We start from the raw sequence: 20,989 nt of genomic DNA, 5'->3' as shown, positions 1-20,989 counted from the left end.
TGAGGGACCCCCTAGCCTGGCCCGATCCCTTGCTGTGCTGCCCCCTGCCCTGGGCAGGCCCACCGCCCTGGGGAAGGCTGGGGGCAGCCCCCATGACCGGGCCCTAGGCCTGACAATGAACCCCTGGGAGGGGGGCACCAGCACTTTGAGACCCCAAAACCAGCCTCCCCTCACAGCTTGGGATTTCCCCCAGCCCACATAACCACCTTGGTGACCACGCAGGCTGTCCCCCACGGGGCTCCCTCAGGAGCTGCGGGCCAGTCCCAGGCCGCCATGGCGCAGGGCAGGTGCTGCCAGGGGCGGCTGGGAGTAGGTGTGGGGCTTCGGGGCTGGAGGGGCGAAGGAAGATGCAGACAAAACACCCCACGGTTCAGGCTCGGCGTGGCAGGGCACAGAGGGACAAGGCCACTAGTTCCCCGTGCTGGCGGAGAGGCACACAACTATTTTTGCTGTCTGTAAGCCACCGATGTTTCTTCGTTCAGTGCAAGTTAAAAGTTTAGGACAACCCTAAGCTCAGGAATGATTTGAGTAATACTTCTGGTTTCTCCCACCCTGCTACATACAAGGAGAGCCACCCTCTGAATATATAAGATTAGTACACAAGACTGCATGCCTTGTTCTTAAAACAGCAGATCAAACAAAAGCAGGTGAAGGAACGGGAGAGGCGTTTAACACACAGAGCTGTCACTTCGCATTCGGAAACGTGTTCATAACCTGCCAGTCTTGCTGGAAGTAGAGTTTGCCAGAGGAGACCAGCTCTGCAGCCGTTAGAGGTGGCTTTGTGGAGGATACACCAATGGGTTGCTCATCCTTCTTCTCCATGTCTGATAATGATGGGATAACCTGTGTTTATTTCACAGAAAGACTTTACTGGCAGTTGTGGCAGGATCCAGGGTCACCCAGACCTTTGAAGTGAAAGAAATGACACCTTTGCCTGAAAAGGAGGAACTGGAAACCACCATGGGCCATCTGATTTCTAATGGTCTCAAGCAGTGCATTTTACTGGAGCACAAGGCAGAACAAACACAATGTTCAGCTAGAGAACTCAGGCAGGTGAGGCAGCTAAAAATAAGACGGTTTGGGAAAACCAGATCCTGCCCGCAGAGACCTTTTTTCCCATCTTGGTCTCTGTCTAGCAATTTTTAGAGGCTTCTTGGGATGCAATGTCAAAAAGTCTCTGTCTCCCACCTATTTTCCCTGCGTCACAGTTGTGTTACCGGCTCCATGGCCTTCTGGGCTATTTCTCATTTCTAGATCTGCTGTGAGCTCCCTGCTCCAGCCTGACCATACCTGCTTCCAAATGTCTCCCCGGCACAAACACGCTTCCTCTCAAGAAAGGAGGGCTGCCACCCAGATAAAGTCAAACACCTGCTGGCTGTCCTGCCTGCTCCCCCCTCTCTTGCCACATCACTTTAGTGAGCCCATAAGACACACAAGATGGCAGCAAACAAACCAGCCATAATCGCTGCCAGAAGGGCCAAGGTCAGTCCTGTTTCTCTGATGTCAAAGATGCAGGTGTCTGTTGGTTTTTACCCTGTTGAGTAATAAGAAATGCTTTGGCATAAAATTTTGCTTATAAGGAAAGACAATTGGAGTCTGAAGCATAGAGCTTGTCTGTACTGGTAATTTATGGCAAGAGAAGTGAGCATGTGGATCCCAGGTACTGGGCTCCAAGTGCATAATTAGCATGCCTTGGGATGGGATAGCTTCTTCCACTTTAGGAACAGATTATACAGTGCCCTCCATTTAATCTGCACTGAAGGTGTCAATATGGAGAGCTCGCAGGGGATAGCTGGTGTGCTGTCAGTAGCAGTAACTTCCTTGTGTCAACAGGTCTCAAGCATTTATGACATAAAGGAAGAACACTGCAGGTCCAGGAATCTCCTCCCAGCCTGAGGAGGAAGAAAAACACAGCTTGGATCTATCATTTGCCACTTGCCACCATGACGTCAGCTCGGGGCTGAACTCTCTACCTGTGGCTGGGACCTTAAATGAGCTGACGCCCGAAGAGAAAAGCACTTTCTCCTAGGTTTAGCAGCAAGTAGCAGCAGCAACAGAAGCGGCAATGAGACGCTGTGTATTCCTCGTTGTGTTGCTCTGCCTGTTGAGCCTTTTGCAAGGTAAGAAACACTATCTTCTGTTTTGGGATTTATCAAGGCAGCTATTCTGTGGCAGTGAATGGATTGCTTAGTACTTTCAGCAGCTGCTGAGAGGCTGGATACATAATTCAGCATGTCTAGATTTTGATTAATTAACGATGAAAAATGTCACTGCAAGCAAACAGTTTTCCTTGTTCACAGAACAAAATCACTGGTGCTTGTGATTAACCTAATTTAGCCTATTCCAAGAGCAGTTTTCAGGACCTGCACACTAAACTCAGGTAATTCAAGCTCTATTACAGTCATCACAAAAGGTGCGACTGTTCCACCTCAGTACCCAGGGAAAGGAGTGTTGCTGTTGGCCTTCCGGCCAGGGGCTCCTTAAACAATCAGTCTGGAAAGCAGTGCTGCCTGAGCTGGCTCGCAGAGCATTCATTCCCTCCTGTTGAAATTAGTTAATGGGAACGTCACCACCAACTTGGGTGGCAGAGGGTTGCACTGTGGTCTATTCAAACTGAAGGGCAGGTGTCATTTCTTAAGCCACTTACTACTTTTTCTGGGATAGTGACAAACTTCGTAGTTGTGGGCCAGAGCCTCTGCCCAAACTTGCCTGTCCCTGATATTCAGTGACAGATACGAGGGAGCAAAGGCATTAGCAGAGGTAGAGTTAAGGGAACTATATGAAGATTCTTGTGGCAACTTGAAGCTCTGAGAGGCCAGGAACTCCCAGCTAATATGGAGATAAAGTTACAGAGATATGAGCCAAGTTAAGACCTTCATTGATGCTGTTAAGCTTGCAACTGGTGACAGATGGTTGTGGGTCTCTGTTAACTACTGTGAGTGAACATAGGTATTTTCAGCAACATCTACAACACGCTACAGACCAATTTTTAGCTATAAATTGTAAGCATAGAATTCTTCAAGATTGTCAGTTGGTTGATTTTCTGTTTGGAGGCTTGTGGGTAACAGCAAGATGTGCAAAATCTTGACCCAAGAGCTACTGAAAGCAATGTGAGTCTTTCACTTACTTGAACAGACTTTGCATCAGAATGGGCCTGCCCAGAAACCTTTTTCGTTCTAAGCAAACATTGTAAAAGCTTTGCAGGATGTGTCCGTTTGAATAGTACTGGCAAAGCCCTGCCCTGCTGAGCAGCCAGATGTCTCTGTTATTCCATAACCTCGGTCGTAACATCCATTTCTTTATCTCCGTAGTAAACGCCTAAGTCTATTAACACATCCTGTTTCCTTACACAGGAAGGCACTCTGTCCTAGGCAGACAGAGCCATAAAATAGCCACCTTTGCTCAGGTAACCTTCGACAAGGCCATCAGCAAGGCTCAATTGCAGCTTATGTGTCTGCTGTCACCACAGACGCGATTCTTCCCGAGGCCAAAGGGAACAATTGTTAGCCAGAGCCTCTACAAGGCTAACAGTTGATGTAGACTAAGGACTAGCTCTGTAAGAGGTTACTGCCCCAACACCCATTTTGAGAAGGCAGTCTAAACGATGCTCCAAAACCATGGCCTACGGCCAGCATAGATTCTTATTATCGTAGTTATAGGGAAAATGTACATTTCTTTACATTGACTGGGGAACAAATAATACTGCCTATAGGACTCAGTGACCAGTGGAGGCAGAAGACTTGACAGAGAACTGGCACAATTGCTCATGTTTCCCCTTCACCTAGAGGAGACTAATGGATTACTTCAGGCGTTGTCTTTTTGATGTGCCTTTTCTACGTCAGCTTTATTGATCAGAAGAAAAAAGTTTATAAAATTTGCCTCATTTTGGATTTTCAAAGCCCTACAAAGCTCTTGAAAAGCACGGTCTGCTTTTCAACTGTCTGTTGAGATATGCAATTTTTTTTTAATACACCAGCTATAATTTTTTAATACACCAGCTATAAAAGTGTGTTACTGTCAAGGATTTTAGCCACAAATACATCAGTCTTCCAGCTGCATGCTGTTAATGACTTAGATAAAATTATGATTGCAGTGGCATTAACTCAAAGTAAGTATGTTTATTCCTAACTCATATATTAACTAATTCAGATTGAAGTTAGATAATATGGCCATTTGTCAGTATCACACATTTATCAGCAAGACTGTTATATTATTTGTTCTCTTTACTTCTAGACAAAAAAAACCCAAAACATTCCTTATATCAAGAGTTAAGAATGACACAGTTTAAATATAAAATAAACATTCTAAAAATAAATAGATACTTATTCGGAATAGTAAACACAGTAGCAGGTAATGCTAAAACCAAAATGTGAGGAAAATTTTCTTCAACTATTGTCTGGTATCAGCCAGGTTTCTTTTTATTCAGAAAGAATTATAACAAGGAAGGAAAAGAATAAAAAAACCAATGTATATTGTCATAACCATATGGAAGTGCAGTCCTGGAAAGGGGGTCTTGATAGCACTGATGATAATTTAGCAGAATATGCATTCGTCGAATAAAAATACTCTGCTTTCAATGTCGACTTGAATTTGTTATAGCATAGGAGAAGGAGTTAGCAAAGGCAGTCATTCCTCCACCACTGCTCTGAAGGAGTCCATATAGAGTTTTTAATGATGCTTCTCCCAAGAGCATCTTCCATAGTTGCAAAATATCTATATATGTATATCTTGAAGCGAATGTATTTTTTGTGGATTTAGCTGAGGTCTAGAGCAGAATCTGAAGAGTCACTCTGAACATGTTAACTATGGAGTGCAATGTCATGTAAATCTAATTAAAAACAGTGCGACTACTACTGAGCGGCTGCCTCAGACTTTCACCCAAATGATCCTGGGGAGCAGGCCACTGTGGGGGAGTGGGGGGCTGTGCTGGCTGTACGCAGTCAGATGGCCCCCCTCAGCCTGCTCTGGCAGCCGGTGTTGGCCGTGTGGTGCTGCCTTGGGCAGGTGAGGGAGCTTTCCTGCAGGGAGACACACGTGTGCCGGTGGCTGAGACAGCAGTGGCCAGGGATGGCAGCTGAGCTGGGGGAAATACACTTCCTTTGTGGGGCATGTGCTCAGGCCCTGGGACCTGGGGGAGAAGGGACCATGGACATGTGAGACTACACAGGCCTCATGGCCAGGGAGAGCCCAAAGGCAGGGCAAGGCTGCCCAGGGCTTTGGCTGCTCAGCCCCACGCGGGTCCCCCACTGACCTGCTCAGAGGTTGTCCTGCACACACAGAGGTCCCCAAGACTTTTCCTCCACACAACGCTAAGCAGTGCTAACATCTTGCTTCTTTTCCCTTTATCAGAAAACAGCACTACAACAACTCCTGCCCCAACAACGATGACAATCCCAACAAGTACAGGTAAGGAGCAAAAGCCCTCGGTCAGCCGTTTCTGAGGACAGATTGGAGTAACGCAGTCACAGGGACCTCTGCAGCCCCCAGAGGCGGGGACAAGTTCCCCTGCCCGGTTTTGCCGAGTTCCTCTCCCAGGGGAGACAAAGGTGCCCAGATCAAGGCCGTGAATCCTCTCCACTCTTCCCTCTTTCCGTGCTGCAAGGGGAAAGTGTTGGGGAAGATGTGAAGAGGCTGCTCTTTTCCTGCTTGGTGCCTTTGCCTCCCGCACCGGTCCTGGGTGCAAGAGGATCCCGGCAGACGAGGTGCCCAGGGCAAGCCCGTGAGCGGGCCCTGCAGGGAATTGTTCCTGTGGCTGCTTGGAGCATGGGCAGAGAGGGAGCCGGGGCACGCACCAGTATGGGGCTGATTGCCAGGGTCTGTGGCCGTGGCCTACAAAGCGGTCCCTCCCGAGCCGGGGCACACACCAGCATGGGGCTGAGTGTTAGGGGCTGTGGCTGGAGGGCCACGGAGCGGTCCGGCCGAGGAATCCTCCATACATGACCAAGCCGTCATCCCAGTGTGACATTCCAGGGGGACATTCCCCGTCAATGCTGTGTCTCCCCTCCAATCTTCTCTGCTGGCCTTTGCTGCAAGGGGGAAGTGTTGGGGATGATTTTACAAGCGTCGTTGCTTTCTGCTTGGGGTGTCTTCCCCCAGAACAAGAATTTGGCTTCAGTAGGAGCTCTGGAATCACAGTATCTGGAGATGAGCCCTCTAGCCAATGAAACTTCATTTAGTGTTTTCCTTTCCACTTTTTGTGGGATGAAAGAGAGTTACTGTATTTTTCCTCATTGCACAGAAATTCTCTACCTCGTCTATGAGAACATACCTATGGAGTTAAGTGAAAGAAACTAGGCAGGGTGAAAAGCACAATTTGGTGACTTGGAAGAGAACTGTAATTAACCGTCCTATGTATACTGAAATATAACTGAAATATAACTTTTAATTACTTATAAACTAATAGATTATGTATAGATTTGAAATACATACTCTAAAATCCTTACAGAATATATAATTACTTAGAGAAAGTATAACTGTGACCATTTTAGGCAAAGCATTACCCTATAAAAAATTAAGTTTAAAATATATTTGAGATTATTCTAATGTCCTACTGCTCCCTAAATTTCTTTCTTCTGCTGGATTTCCTATCACATCTTTCTCAGAGTTTTCCCTTTCTTATTGCTGTGTATGTTTCCAGGCTAGCCTCTCACTGGCTGATTTTCAAGGAAGGATTAGCTGGAAGTTTTCCTGTAGTGCTAGTCTTCCAGGTGTTTAAACATGTTGGAGTTGAAGAGGACCCGGGTTAGCTCAGGACAGAGGCATAAGCCACAGGATGCTCTGGATACACTGAAGATGCTGTGAGGATGGAAACAAGAACCTTGCCCTGGTCTTGGGGTAGCAATGACAAGCTTGGCATTGGGGGAGAGGTGTGAGAAGCCTGCAGAGCTTTCAGACAGAGAAAATTTGCAGGGAGAGAGCACATTAAGTGGAGAGAGAGGTTGCCAGAGAAGGGATATTACAGGCAGGCATGCAGGGTAAATCACACTGAGCAACAGGTTGCAGGAAATAAGGGCAAGGCACTGGCTAGCGTACAGGGCAAGGTAGAAGCAGGATTGGGAAAGGTTTTGAGGCATCATACCATGCTGCCTTTGATGGCCTCAGCATAACCAAGGCACTAACAGAGCTGACATATTAAGTTATTTTCCCTTTTCCAAGAATGAACACAGCATCGTCTTCAGCAGCAATGCCAGCAAGTAAGTAGAAGGCAGTGGTCAGCACATATCCGCGAAGTTTTGCTGCTGTAGAAGTTTGGTATAGTGGCCAGTTAATATAGTTAGTCATATTATGGTGACAGCTGTAAGCCCTGCAACAAATTCCTTAGCAGCATACTCTGATATCTATTGAGGTATGTATACTATGATGATTAACTTGCTTGCCTTCATATTATTAATGTGTCTGCAGTAAAGGACCCTACCATGACACTGTATTATAATAAGGCAAGTACATACCAGTGCAGTATTAAAGACGCGCAGGCTATTGTAGTCTGCCTTTTTCTAACTTAGTCACTGATTTTGGCAACCCTCAATATACCTTTTTTGTTTGGTTTGGTTTTAGTTGTATTAAGTAGAGTTAGATTGTGAGTGCTCAGTATGACAGATAACGAATTTCAGTCTTACTCTGTGTCCTCACTGAGATATCCTGCTGGATTGTGTAGGAAAAACAGTTACTATACACACATTAAGCAAGCAAGACATAGCCATGTGCTCTTTAGTTGCATCTATACTCTATAAAACATATCTGGTAGTTTCCTTTAGTAGAAGTATATATGAACTATTTAATATATGAAGTCCTTTATATATGAACTGGCTATTGCAATTTCATAGAAATCCTGACGTCAATATCTTCCATCTTTGTATCAGACTTGTGCGACCCAGACCCTTGTGGAACAAATTTGGCTGAATGTATTGCTTTACATAGCATTTTTACCTGCCAGTGCCGATATGGATTCTACTATAGCAATGAAGATTGTCACAGAGGTGAGTTGCAGAAGGGCAATCTATATTTTTAGTTACTTCACAGATAACTGCTCAGGTGAATTTTTCTTCCCGTATCCCTTGTTCTCATGTTATAACCGAAAACAATCAGTCTGGGAAAGTGACTGCTGAATAATACCTTGCTTTGCAGACAGCCTCTGCTACAGTGACCTAGATTGTTATCTCACAAAACAGTAACAGCCAAAGAGGTTAATGTGCTAGGAAAAGAAGGTGAGTTCTCTGTTAGGAGTGCTGGAGATTAAAATGAGTGAAAAGCAGGAAAACATGCAAGTGTAAACCTGACATCAATATTAATGGACAGGATTTAAAAAGGCCCAAACAAATGAAGACCTCTGAACATCTGGCTTGATTTTCCCTATTGCTAAACACTCATCACAGTACTGTTGAAGTGCATCTCTGAGATGCTGCTAATGGCCAAGCGTGTGAACAAATGGGGCTTCTTATTTAAGTGCCAGCAAGCAGGATTCTCAAATTTACTTGTGAGGCTAAAGAAGCAGGTAGATACTGAATCACTTTCTCAGATACGGTGAACCACATTAGCTGCTTAGCGGCTGCGACTGCAAATGTGAAATCCTTAATATAGGTATTTTCTCACTAAATGCTGTAACACCTCAGATGGAAGTCTTTTGTTAGCTTCAGGCCATGCTTACAGTTTAACATTGTTCAGTTTCATAGTCTGGCCAGTTTGGTTGAGCCCAGGATCCTGCCTGCTTCCCAAGTAACCCATTGTGGCTGAATTGATTGAGCAAACATTTGTCCCCCACTGATTTCTCCAGTATATGAAAAATAGCACTGATTTATTTCTGCATTGTATTTCCCCATCTCTGAAGGCTGGAGAACTCTAAGGTGAAACCCAACTTACTTGAATGCTTTTTAATTAATTAATATTCTCTGTTCTCATTCCAGGGAAAATATTTCCAGGGGTCATCACACTGAAAGAATTTTACAGTGTTCAAACTGTAAATTCCGTGCAGTATGAAGAGTTGTTCCAAAATGTAACAATGTTTGTGAGTGATGATGTATTTTTTTTTTTCTGTATATTTAATGCTATCCTAAATGTCATGCAGACAGAGGCAATACATGCTGCGTTTAATGTGGAGCCTAGAATAGTTTCATTTGAGGAATCTACTTCTTTCAAAGAACACTTCACACTAGTTTAGACCTACCCATAAAAGACTTGAATTTTGCCCTCAGATGAGTACATGCATGGCTCTTGCTGAAGTGATGTACCTGAAATAAGTAACATCTGCATTTTTAGTGCCACTTCTATTCTGGGAAGTTCTCACATAAATTGCTCTCTATCTTTCACCATTCCCTCTCCAGAAACCATGGCGCGCTGAGCGAAGTTTTGCAACCCATTTAGTTTCTGATCTCTGCTGTTCGCTGAGGGCTCAGTAATACTCAGTGGTATGAGTAAAAATGAACAATTTTTTTTTTTTTTAAAGAAGGCTATTGATTCCACGCAGCACAAACTTTTCAGAATGGCTGTCCAGTTGTGTCTAAATACCTAAAGCATACCAGTATTAGTATTTTAATGTTATTAGTGAAATGGACATTACACATTTTGAGCATTCTATGATTACAGAATAAATCTGGTTATGGATTTCCTGGAGAAATAAGATGACCAGTTTAATTTATACTGCCATGTTGAAACAAGTGGATTTGCTTATGTTGCTTTCTAGAAGTAAGGAAGAAGAGCTATGCAACTCTACCAGACAGCTGATCAAAAAATATTCACCAAATATTAATCGAATTCATAAAAAATGGTTATCAATTCTTCATGTTATTATACTGCTTCCTATGAATGTTTTATCAGAAAGTAACCAAAAATTGTCCCTCCACTCCAGAATGTTAAAAAATATTTTCTGCAATTTTTTTCCCAACATTTTTTCATGACACGGCTACAGAAGTGCATGATATACAGCACTAGAATAGGTATGTAATAGTATGCAAAAGTGAAAATAGGATAGAAAATAATTTTTATTTTATTTCAAAGAAGGATAGTTTATCTTTCATTTCAGTTGACTTAGGCATCTTATCGTTTTCTCATGGTGCGTCTTGCTTGTGTGGCAGTTGGAGGCAGCTGCCTCCACCAGTTGTTCCCTGCTTCACGTGGAGTGACTTTTCTACTGACCCCATTCAACACCCAGTGCTTTCATCAGTGCTGTGCTTCTCCCCACAAGATCAATCCTTGAGAATCCCACTTCACTGCATCTTAGGGACACATGCTATCTGTAAGGATGCCTACTTCTCCTTCTTCCCTCTACTTGTACGTAGGTTGGTACCGCAGAGAAGCCCTTCTAAGCGATGAGTCTGCAAGGGTGTATCTGTAGCTATCCTACCAGGCAACCCTAAGGCACTGCCTGACATTCATTCAGCTCGTGTCTCTCCATCCCTTTACTGCTCTCCTATATTCCCTGTTTTACAGCACCACCCCACCACTCCTCTTCTGCAATACCTTGCATGGTGGATGTGACAGACCAGCTTGCTTTATTTGTGCCTAGAGTAGCATGTTCTGGATTAAAACTTTACAGCTGAAGCCTCAGTGCTTCATGTGATTTTGGTCTATGTTTTTGCTTGTGTTTAACTCCAACTCATTTATCTTTTACAGTTTAAGGGTGCCTTCAGCAATTTAACAGGCTTTGGACAGACTGTCATTGTGGAAATTCAGTAAGTTTGCCGGTTTGGTTTTTTGCACAGTGCGTGCTTCCCACACACCCCATTTTAATCTGTTCCCTATGGAGTACTCAGTTCAAGAAAGGATATGGGATGAGTTCAGTTCAGTATGCCTCCTGTTAAATGAGGGCATTCTTTTTTGTATTTTTAAAGTTTCTGGGATGCTGGCCCCATTTTTACCCCATGGATTTCCAATGTGTCTGTGAAGAGGGCTAGCTGAGACAGCTCTACAGTGGATCTCCCACTTTTAGCACCATATAGGATATAGCATTGTGCTATAACTAGCAGTCCCTGTGATACCTGACATGTCTCTGAAATTGTAACAGTTAACTCTGAGGTTCCTATGAACAGGTCCAACTTGGAGTCCCAGTTTAATTGAAGAAACACCCTCTTTGCAGAAGCTCACTGCATCTCATTGTGCATTTGCTGGTCTCTCCTGATGGCAAGCTGAGCAAAGATGTTATTGAATGGGCTGTGGTGACTGTAGCTGTGGGCATAGGTCCTTTGCTGATGTAGGCGGATACTGTAAGACGTCCCTCTCTTCCCATCCCCTTCTGTTACAGGTTACTGTCCCCAAAACTCTGCCAGCTTCTGTGTGAGTGCTTCCTAATTCACATCAAGCAAAATCTGGTATGCTAGCACACACACAGCAATGTAAACCCTTTCAGCGAACCCTGTGGATTAAGCAGTTAAGCAGACTGTTGTTGTAGCAGAGTTGTGAGGGCAGTAACTTCCAGCAGGGTGGTTGTGACAAACACATGACAAACAGTAACATCTTAAGGCACTACGGCAGTCTACCACTTAAAGGTATTTGTGTGCATATGCCAGCAGCACGAAGTTCAGCTGAAGAAAAGGGTAGTCACTGCTGTTCTCCACCTCACCCCACGGAGATTGCTGTCCAGCTGAACCCAACCCAGCTAGCATAAAGTAAGCATAGATACCTCTACATTGCAAACAGACCCTTCTGAATTCATTGTGATCACATACTGAATTATCCTCACCACGCTTCAGGATGGGTTCTCCATGTCATGCCTAGATGACACCACAGGCTGATGCAAGCATGTAAAAGTTAGGGTCTAACAGATGAGGTCCTCCACACTGCAGCTGGCTTGAGGTTAGCCCAGTAAAAAACATCAGTTGCATGCCAACAGCACAGAAAGAAGTGATGTTGTTAGCATTAAATCCAACAGCCTTTGCTTACCATCTACCTATTTACATCTGGATCAACTGGAAACATGGCCATTAATATATTCCTAAGCAAGACTTGAACTCATTTTCAGGTGTCTTAGCAACTACCTACATTGTGGGATGAAAGAAGCTAGGGGAGAGAGGGATGTTTGGCAGAAATCTTTTCTTGTCTTTGCATCTAGCTTGCTATCCATATGGATTATATGAGACTTTAAAATGATGCTATCTATACTTTTCAGATCTCTAAAAGAGGGCAGAGCTTCTCTTCCAGTGAATGTAACAGTGACAAACCTGTTTATGGAGAACTCAACTGTAAACAACGTGACAGTTAGTTCTGCAATAAGTAATGCAGCAGAAAATTCATCCTATGTCTCTCAGTACAGAGGTATGTAATTCCTTACTGTGGAAGTAAATAATCAGTAGAAACAGAGGTTCCTGTCTTCAAAGCTGATTAGAACATTTCTGTGTGCAGCAAAGCCCGTCAGAGCATAAGCCTTGTTGATTTTAAGGAGCTGAATGTTCAATCTTAGATAATTGTGAAGACTCAACCATTCAGTGCTGGGCTTTTTTGTCTTATTAAGGCTTTCTACTTCCTGTGTAAAGAAAAGAAGCAAAATACTTATTCCCAAGTAAGAATGGCATGTTGATTTTAACCCGCTGAGTGTTAAGTGGCTGGAAAAATCAAGACAAAATATATACAGGCATATATTGTGTTTCTGAGAATAAGTCAGTATTTTACTGGCAAAATAGGATGAAACTCTCGTTAGACTTCTTCTTCCATAATTAAACATGGTAATTGAAATGAAGCCTCATTGATTAGCTACTGACCTAAGTGATTCATTGGTCTAAATCAGTAAAGTCTTGCGTTACTAAAAGTGTAATACTTGGAGAATGATTTTCTAAATAAAACATGGATTTTTTTTCTCTCTTTTTTTTTTTTTTAATATGCTCCTGTTTTGAAATCAGCTTTTGCAAAAGGTGTAGCTAATAATTAAAGGAGCCCATTTCATGGCTTATAGCCTGAGTTTGGTCTCTGAAGGTGACTGTATCCCCCTCAACCATGACATTTCCTGTGTGCTAGTCCTAAATGTGAGGGGGAAATAGAAAAAACCTGAGAGCTCACAAAGCACCAGTGCAATCACATCCCTCCACTGCATGCCACCCAGTGAGCTTTGTAAACCATTGCCACTACTGGGACACGGATCTAAAGAGCAACACACAGGACAAACAGCATAGTAATATTGTTCATGAAATGAGCTGCATGCTCATAAACATTTATATCTATGTAGAACTGTATGGGATCTGGGCCTCACAGTTCAGTTGTAGAAAAACCTAAGGGAATAGTGTTGGGGTTTTTCTATAGTGTTTTTAAGTTGAGTCAGAAAGTCAGTGTTCAGAATATGAACTTATGGGTAGAATTTCCCTCTTTATGGACTGGGGGGCAGGAAGGTTTGGAGACATTGTAAGGAGGCTGAGAAACAGAAGGTCAGAAGATGGGATGGAAACAAGACCTCAGCTTGTAAAGAGCAAGGGAAAAGAAAGGGCTGGTCCAAATGCCTGCAGTATTGATGTCCCAAAAAAAGGACTTAAAAGCTTTTTTCAGAATTGCGAAATAATTGTTTTATGATTTACTGAGCAAGTGCACTGCTTTCTATGAAATGATATTATTAGTACTTGGTTTGCTTCCTGACTGTTTCTCTTTTAAAGGTACAACCTATTGTGCTGCTTTTAATTGTGATGCCAAAACCACAGACTGCAAAGAAAATATGTTTCCAAAATGCATATGCAAAAGTGGTTTCTCAAAGACAGAATGGGATGATCGTTCTTGTTCAGGTAAGAACCCTGCTAATTTATCTATCCCTGAAAGGCTGACCTGGTTATTCCTTGTCTCAGTCCCTTTTTGAAAAGGGTGCTCTGCAAATGTGCTGGCCTCTGAAAATCAAGGAATGTGTGTCTTATTAAGAAAGCCATAGAAACACATTCTCACGTTTCACTTAAACACATACCTAATTCTATTCCAGTAGAGTAAACTACTAAAGCCTGAGAAAATTATCACTGAAACCAGTGAGTGGGCAACTCTTTAAAAGCATTGTTAAACTCTTGGTAAGAATTGAAACTTAAATAGGTAAAGGAGGGAACAAATTGAATCCTCTCTTCACAGCCTTCTCTGCTAAGACATATTTTGGGAATAAATTCTACATGCTACCTGGAGGCAGCTATGGGGACGCTGACAGAACTGGAAGTCTCATGATGCACTACAACAATCTGTTAAAGCTCTGTCCCTTGTTGGTAGTTCTAGGATTGCATTACCTGTTTTTAGACAGGTTTTTGTGGGAAGAATGATTTATGTGATTTTTAGGAAATGTTAGTTGTTGGGGTTTTATTTGCTTGTTAGTTTTGAATCTTTTAATGAATACTCTGTTTATATTTTTAGCTATGCTCCACAGCCCTGAGATGTACTTTATTTTCTCCTTATGAAAATCAAAATTTTCACACTACAGAAAAAAAATCTAAGATATGAGATTTCAAGAAAAACAACAAACTCATGATAAAATTGTGAAAGCTGGCTACAATAAAGGCCAGTGAGATATGATCCAGTGTAGGCCTTTGTGGCCCCTAACCTGTCTAAATCTGATCCAGTTTTAGATCAGTTGCAATACAAATCATCTGCTGTGAGATCAAACTGCAGGTCATTTCTTGCCTATGTGAGATGCAGCCTAGCCAGATTTCCATTCTGATGAAGCTGGATGGTTTAAACAAAACCATTTACTTTTAATTTTGTGCTTTTGTATTTCAGTTCTGTTCTACATAGGTATAGCCCTAAAAAAGCCATTCTGGTGCTTTGGAGCACAACAAAGTTGTGTGTGTTTACAGTGCAATAAAAAAAAATAGGGGGCAGAACTTTCTCCAACGTTGATTTTTTTGGGGCTATCTTCAATTCACTCTGTATTTTTTCCCTCTGCAAATACAGATTGCAGTCAAGACTGTTCTGCAGAAGAAAACAAGTACTGTGTAAATGAAAGAGGAATTCCAACATGCAAATGCATGCCTAACTTTGAAAGGAAGGATGAAAAATGTGTATCGTGAGTACTCAGCTTTTTCTTGCATTCCTGTGTTCTAGCCAAAGATAGGGGAGAAGAACATCTAACACAGGGTCACCCTCAATCTAGAAGAACAGCCTGCAGCTATGTGAAGCAGAGAGGTGCCTAAGGTGGTTAGCAGGTGGACAAATTCCCATGGTGACACAAGTTATGGCATTTTAACTGCTTGGCATTAGCCATTGGTGTGCACTCATAATACCTCAGAGGAAAGCCAAGGATATCCAAGATCATCTCTGAGTCAGTGAAGAGGATAAACTACTTCATGCTTATTTTGTGGGTTGCCCACAAAAACATAAACTATTACCTCAGAGTAATTGAGCCATGGGAACTGGTATGTTGAAGCGTTTGGTAAGCAACAGGCATTAGAGCAAGACTTGCCTCAAATCCCTGGAAAGTTTCTGCTGATGTCAGTGGGGACTCTGTTTTCTGATAACTTTCAGACCTATGTTATTTCGTCTTGGTTTTCCCTCTGTGGGTATTTCTGTCGGCTCAGGATCAGAACAGAGCAGTGGTGTTTGCTGGTGAAGCTGAGTAGGTGACTGGTTGTGCTCTGCTCCCGTGGATAAGCAGAGGGACCTTACTCCCCATACCCATTAAATCAGCTTTTGTAGTTATTGCTGCTACACACTGAACACTTCTCACCATAAAGTCAATATATTTTAAATATACGAAACTAGTATGGGGAAAGACAAAGAGTTGCCTGTCTTTATAGACCTTATATTGAGGCTTTTGATAAAGACAGTGGGCAGCAATTCCAAGTGGCTCAGAGGTGTAGGGCTTAGTTCTTTGGAGAAATTAGGCCCTTTTAACATTTTTCAGGCTGAGAATCTGAAACTTTGAGTGTCCAGTTCACCAATCAAGCTGAAAATCTCAGATTGTTTTACTCTAACAATGAAACTAAACAATTCAATATTAAGAGAGCATTAAAGAGGAAACCTGTAATAAATGCACCTTGCAGAGAAATTGCTGAAAAAGGTGGAAATATACTATTGTTTTGTGATCACCTGCTTAATGACATTATCTTTCTTTTCTTTCTTTACCCTTTTTTCTCTCATGTAGTTGTCCAGTGGGCTACTCTGGAGAGAACTGCAAGAACAGTAAGTACAAGAATTTCTGATTTTTAATTACAGCATGGAAAAATACCCAGTAATGTTTAATCTGGCTGAGATAAGAAAAATAACAAGTAGTAGCCTTTAGTGGTGCCACCATCCTGTATTGATAGCAGGAAAATGTTAGAAAAAAATGAGAGAGGGAAAAATGCCTGGAGGGAAAAATCTTTCTTGAAACTCATGTTCAGACAGACAGTAGCATTTCCTCTAATGACCTCTGCATTAAGCCCAGTAGTTTTTAGTCAAACACAGGTTATTTGGTAGAAAATCGTTTAGTCCTCATCTAAGACATACAATGTTGAACTCAGCACCACTAATGGATTAGTTTCTCCTGTGATTAATCACTCCCTCTGTTAAAACGTCAGTGGATTACTCTCATTTGAAATATTTCTGATTTAATATCCAACCACTGGTTCTTGTTTGTGCTTTACCTTGCAAGCAAGCACTGCATGGTATCTAGTATCCTATACTGGTGAAGAGATGATAGCCCTGAGTGTGTTATCCCATAATTGTAATCATCTGGACAAGCTAACCAGACTGGCCCTCCAAAGCTTTTCCCCTTTTTTGAGGCAGTTTTGCAGCTGTTTGCTGCACCTTCTCCAGTTTCCACCATCGTATAGATTAGGAAAGGACAGTCTTCATGCCTTCTAGTGTTTGCATGTGCCTAAACTGAGAACATCTAATACAGTCAAAGGCAGGTCGAAAAATGAATACTTATGGTTCTTCACTTCTCAGAACTCCTTTGGCTTTATTTGTGCAAAAGGTATATCCTCATGTGGCCCTTTGGAGTTTCACACTGCTGCATTTTTAAACTTATACATGTCTAACAAAGCTGTGTCTGCAGCTATGAGATCTTCAAGGGTTTTCTTCTGGTTTTGCTTAAAAGTTTTGGAGATCGGCTAACGGTAATTGTAGTGCAGCACAGAGAATCTTGCCAGATGTAAATGTTTGTCAGGAAGGATATTTTTCATCACATGGTACATATTTTTCTAGAGAAAGTTTTGGGAATTTTAAGGCCTTTTTCACAAAGCAAATGAAAGTGCTAAATTGGCACAAAATCAACACATTGTGAATTTAAACACGAATTTGGGACCTGCTAATAATAAACGCCATTAATAGCCTCATCTTCTCCATATGGCACTTGGTGGGTACTGATGTAAAAAGTTTGCTGAGCAATAACCAAGGATACTTTATACATGTGTTTGGCATAACGTTCCTTTGAGAAATTATATTCCCTGTTGTCTTGCTTTATGCTCCTATGATTAAATGTGCTGGATTGTTCTGCTGGTAATGGCACAGTTGATTGTTTCATGTTGTGTATCTCCAGTATAGGCATTCAGTATACTAAATGGCAGACTGGGATCTTCAAGTAGGTACCACCAGTAAGGTTGGGTAGCTCAAGAGACTGTCTTACTCTTCATGCCCTTATCTTGAAATTATGCCCTGCAGGACACAATTCTGTTTGGTTTTTTTTTTTCTTACCATGGCTATGCAGAGCTAAGACTAGATTTTAGTGGCAATTCCATTGACAGTTGAAAGAAGATATACAGAATCCAGGTCTTCCTCCTTTAGTCATTCTGATTCTGCAGCAAGATCAGTGAAAATGAATTTTCCTTGCCAAACATTTATTCAGATATGGGATATTTATGCAGTGTTCATAGTGCCACATAATAGACATCTCAAATCAGTGTGCCTTGTGTACCTAGAGCATGGGAAGAGCCTATTTGACACCTAACTACATATTTTAGCAGCAATACTAATTTAAGCAACCTCTATGCCCTCCGAGTTGTTCCTATCTCTCAGCTATACTGGAACAACTATGTGTGAAGCCATTCAGTGCATGGGATCAGGAAACTGAGCTGGGATCAAAATAGCCATCCAGAAGAGACAGTCTTTAATGCAGATCAGTTCCTTCATTTACATCTTTCTGTGTCCACAGACAGTTGTACTGAGACAGCACCAGGAGCCTGGGAATGAATAGCATCTGCCTGCCTGCCTTCCTTCCTTCCTGTCCTTCTGTCTTTCTTGCTGTCTTTCTGTCTTTCTAATAAGAGGACTTGATTTGCAATATTTACCGTGAGTTTTCAATTGCTGTTTCTTATTTGTTTGTGTTTTTTTTTCCAGATAGTGAACTCATCCTTATAATAGTGGGTACAGTGTCTGGAGCAATTATCCTGAGTTTAGTGACAGCAGTCTCTATTGTTTCAGTAAGGTAAGATTATTTCTGACAATTGAATAGAAGCTGCATTGCTGCATGTTCATAGAGAACTAAGCAGTAATTCAGAGAGGGGCAGGGCTGTGAATGTGGTTGCATGCCTAGTTGGGCAGACAAGTTCATTTAAGTCATGTAGCCATTAGAATTTGGTTTTGCCTGTTTGCTCTACCCAGAAGTATTTATTCTCTTGCTATGAATCTGACCATGAAAGCTTCAGCCAAGTCTTTCAAAATACACACCTGACCCATTAATCCTAATCCTGCCCTAGCCAGTACTGATAGAGCATCTGGATGAGACTGGAGAAGAATGCTGATATCAGAAGACTGTGTGGCCCAAATTCAGACCCTATGCAGCTTTCCTTTCTAGCACTTCAGCTCAAGGCCTGGCATGCTCCTTTCAGCTCAATACAAGTGGCATTTCCAGCCAAGCATCTCTTTAAAGCTTGCTATTCCTCATGTAAATTGGCAAATTCCCAATTGCACATACTCACTTCTCTCCACACAATAAATATAGAAACACTCAAGCAGCTTCTCTGCCTCTGCTCTCAGCGCTGCCCAGGTAAAGATGCCTACAAGACCACCCATAGCAGGCATAGCTTGCCAGCAGGTGCACAAGCTGGTGCCGAGTATGTGTGCGATGTATGGACTTGTGATCACAGGCAATTCAAATGCATCGTTTGAGTGTCCAGCTTTGGCTGCAGGCACGAGGGCAACTTTTCTTAACTGGGCCTAATGAATGCCTCATTTTTTCCTCTGAATAGTCAGTTAGAGCTAGTGGTGGTCAAGGAAACTCCTTCACTCTAGGAACTAGTTGAAAGAGGCCAAAGTCCATCTCTGTCTCTCCTAGCAGCTTAGCCCCGTCTATGATAAGAGATGCCAAACTTTGCACTCTGTCATTGATAACAAGGGTTTTGCAATAGGTATGCTGGAAAAATCTGTTTCAGAACAGGACTGAGCATTCAAAATAAGGTGTGAGTCGACAACTCAGCAAGTTGGAATTACTCGATAAATAAGGCACACTAAAAGGTCTTTTAAAACCTCTTTTGTTCTTTCATTTCCTCTGAAGAGCCAAACACAAACAACATCCAGAGAAGAAGAGCCTGATAAAGCCAAGATATGACAACTCAGGTATCTCTGATGATAGACAGACCACGATGTTCCCCAGAGTCCAGACCACTTCTGGCCATGCGAACCCAGGATATCAGCCAAACAACCCATATGAGATGCATTCCTCAAATAGAGGTCGTTTTCTGCAGAGGGATTATGATGATTTGGTAAGTGTTTCACACAGGCCTACAGGAATTGCGTTCCTGAACTGTAGTGTTGTGGGCTACAGACATTGTTGGAACCTAACTCCACTCTGTCCATCCTCCCTTGATCTAGAAGGCCAAAGTGGTATAAAGGCAACCAAACAACTGTAGTGGCAGCTGAAAAAAATTTCCTAATACAGAGATCAGCACTCATGAGGACCTTACTAAAGCCCCAGTAGTCATCCTTGAGTCACCGGAGGGATATGTGAAAAGTAAGGGTCAAAGCAACAGTTTGGCTGCCCAGTGGTCTGCTGTGTCGTAGGACATTTGTCTGTGTTGACCAAACACATCCTTCAGCACAGGCACACATGCATGACCAAACACATCCTTCAGCACAGGCACACATGCAAGCATCACAGGCTGTTACAGCCTGTGCTTCTTTTAAGCCAGCTGTAGTGTCAATAGGTGCCGCGGTGGCACTTCCCAGTTGCAACCTCATGCAAGATTCACAGTCAGCTTAAGCTGGCTCAGCTGCCCAGAGGGCCGGTGTCCTCCCACCCACTCTGCCACTGCCTAGTTGACAGCAAGAGCCTCTGCAGTTGCTGCAGCATTGCAAAGAGGTAATGTGTAAAGTGCCATGAAAAAGCTAGCACAGCTTTTGCATTGATATAGCCCAGAGGAGCCTGTTCAGCAGAAGTGCGTCATTAGCTGGAAGTCTGTTCTGAAAAAATTGCCTGTTTTATCCTTGAACTATGCAAGGGAGCTGCGGAGGGAGCAGGGGCTTAATAAGGGCTACGCTGTGATATGATTGATTTGCTGGGTTCTGCATGCATCCAGTAAATGGGAAGCACATTGTCTATTCAAAACTCATTTAAATGATATTTTAGCTCCACCTCTGCGGTGCAAGAAACTACTCCTGTTTAGTGAAGAAAATCTGTTTAATTGTTATACACTTACGTGTTTTGCAGAATTGAGGCCTAAACTGTGATAGAAGCAACACAGAAACCTGATGTTTAAAAAACAAAAAAACCTGCTTTTAAAAAGCTGCCACTTAAGAGAAGAAAAACATCTATTCAGTTAGTTGACTGATCAGATTCACATGGATTTTGGCATTTCTCACTTTCCAAAGATGTCAACTTTCACTGATTAAAATCTGCCTGTAAAATACATTTGTTTTTCCTTGAGGGCTAGTGTGTCACTTAGAGGGCTACCATGTGCTGATCTATTCCGAGAAAGGAGCTTTCTCACCCAGAGCTACTCTTTATTTCTTTTCTTGTCCAAATTCTCTGTAGTACGAAATATCACGGGAGCCTGAGAACTTTAGGATGCAGAGCAGATACTAAGCAACCAGAGCGGTAGAAGGATGGATGACCACTGCAACAATGGGTCAGACCAAATTGTTTCACAGCCTCTCACCAATGCAGTTACTTCAGCAGAAGAGACAACAAAGACCATAA

The 20,989-nt window shown here is 42.6% G+C and overlaps 1 protein-coding gene across 1 annotated transcript; it reads left to right on the top strand.

The window, feature by feature from the left end:
* The first annotated feature begins 2,065 nt into the window (after positions 1–2,065).
* LOC104072430 (mucin-13-like) lies at positions 2,066–20,875 on the top strand. Its single transcript, XM_009584175.1, has 12 exons — positions 2,066–2,120; positions 5,350–5,406; positions 7,860–7,976; positions 8,901–9,001; positions 10,606–10,664; positions 12,098–12,243; positions 13,566–13,691; positions 14,830–14,941; positions 16,019–16,056; positions 18,193–18,280; positions 19,349–19,556; positions 20,825–20,875. Exons 1-12 carry the CDS (start codon positions 2,066–2,068, stop codon positions 20,873–20,875), a joined length of 1,158 nt encoding a protein of 385 aa, XP_009582470.1.
* Positions 20,876–20,989: the final 114 nt, after the last annotated feature.

The sequence above is a fragment of the Fulmarus glacialis genome, unplaced genomic scaffold (genome assembly GCF_000690835.1).
Source record: "Fulmarus glacialis isolate BGI_N327 unplaced genomic scaffold, ASM69083v1 scaffold16448, whole genome shotgun sequence".
NCBI classification, from domain to species: domain Eukaryota; kingdom Metazoa; phylum Chordata; class Aves; order Procellariiformes; family Procellariidae; genus Fulmarus; species Fulmarus glacialis.
This window is presented reverse-complemented; position numbering and strand designations above follow the sequence as displayed.

Bases quoted from the DNA above. Each gene is read 5' to 3' on its own strand.
- LOC104072430 (XM_009584175.1), top strand. From the start codon at position 2,066: ATGAGACGCTGTGTATTCCTCGTTGTGTTGCTCTGCCTGTTGAGCCTT. The intron at 2,121-5,349 runs GTAAGAAACACT...TCCCTTTATCAG, and splicing joins CCTGTTGAGCCTTTTGCAAG to AAAACAGCACTACAACAACT. The intron at 10,665-12,097 runs GTAAGTTTGCCG...TATACTTTTCAG, and splicing joins ACTGTCATTGTGGAAATTCA to ATCTCTAAAAGAGGGCAGAG.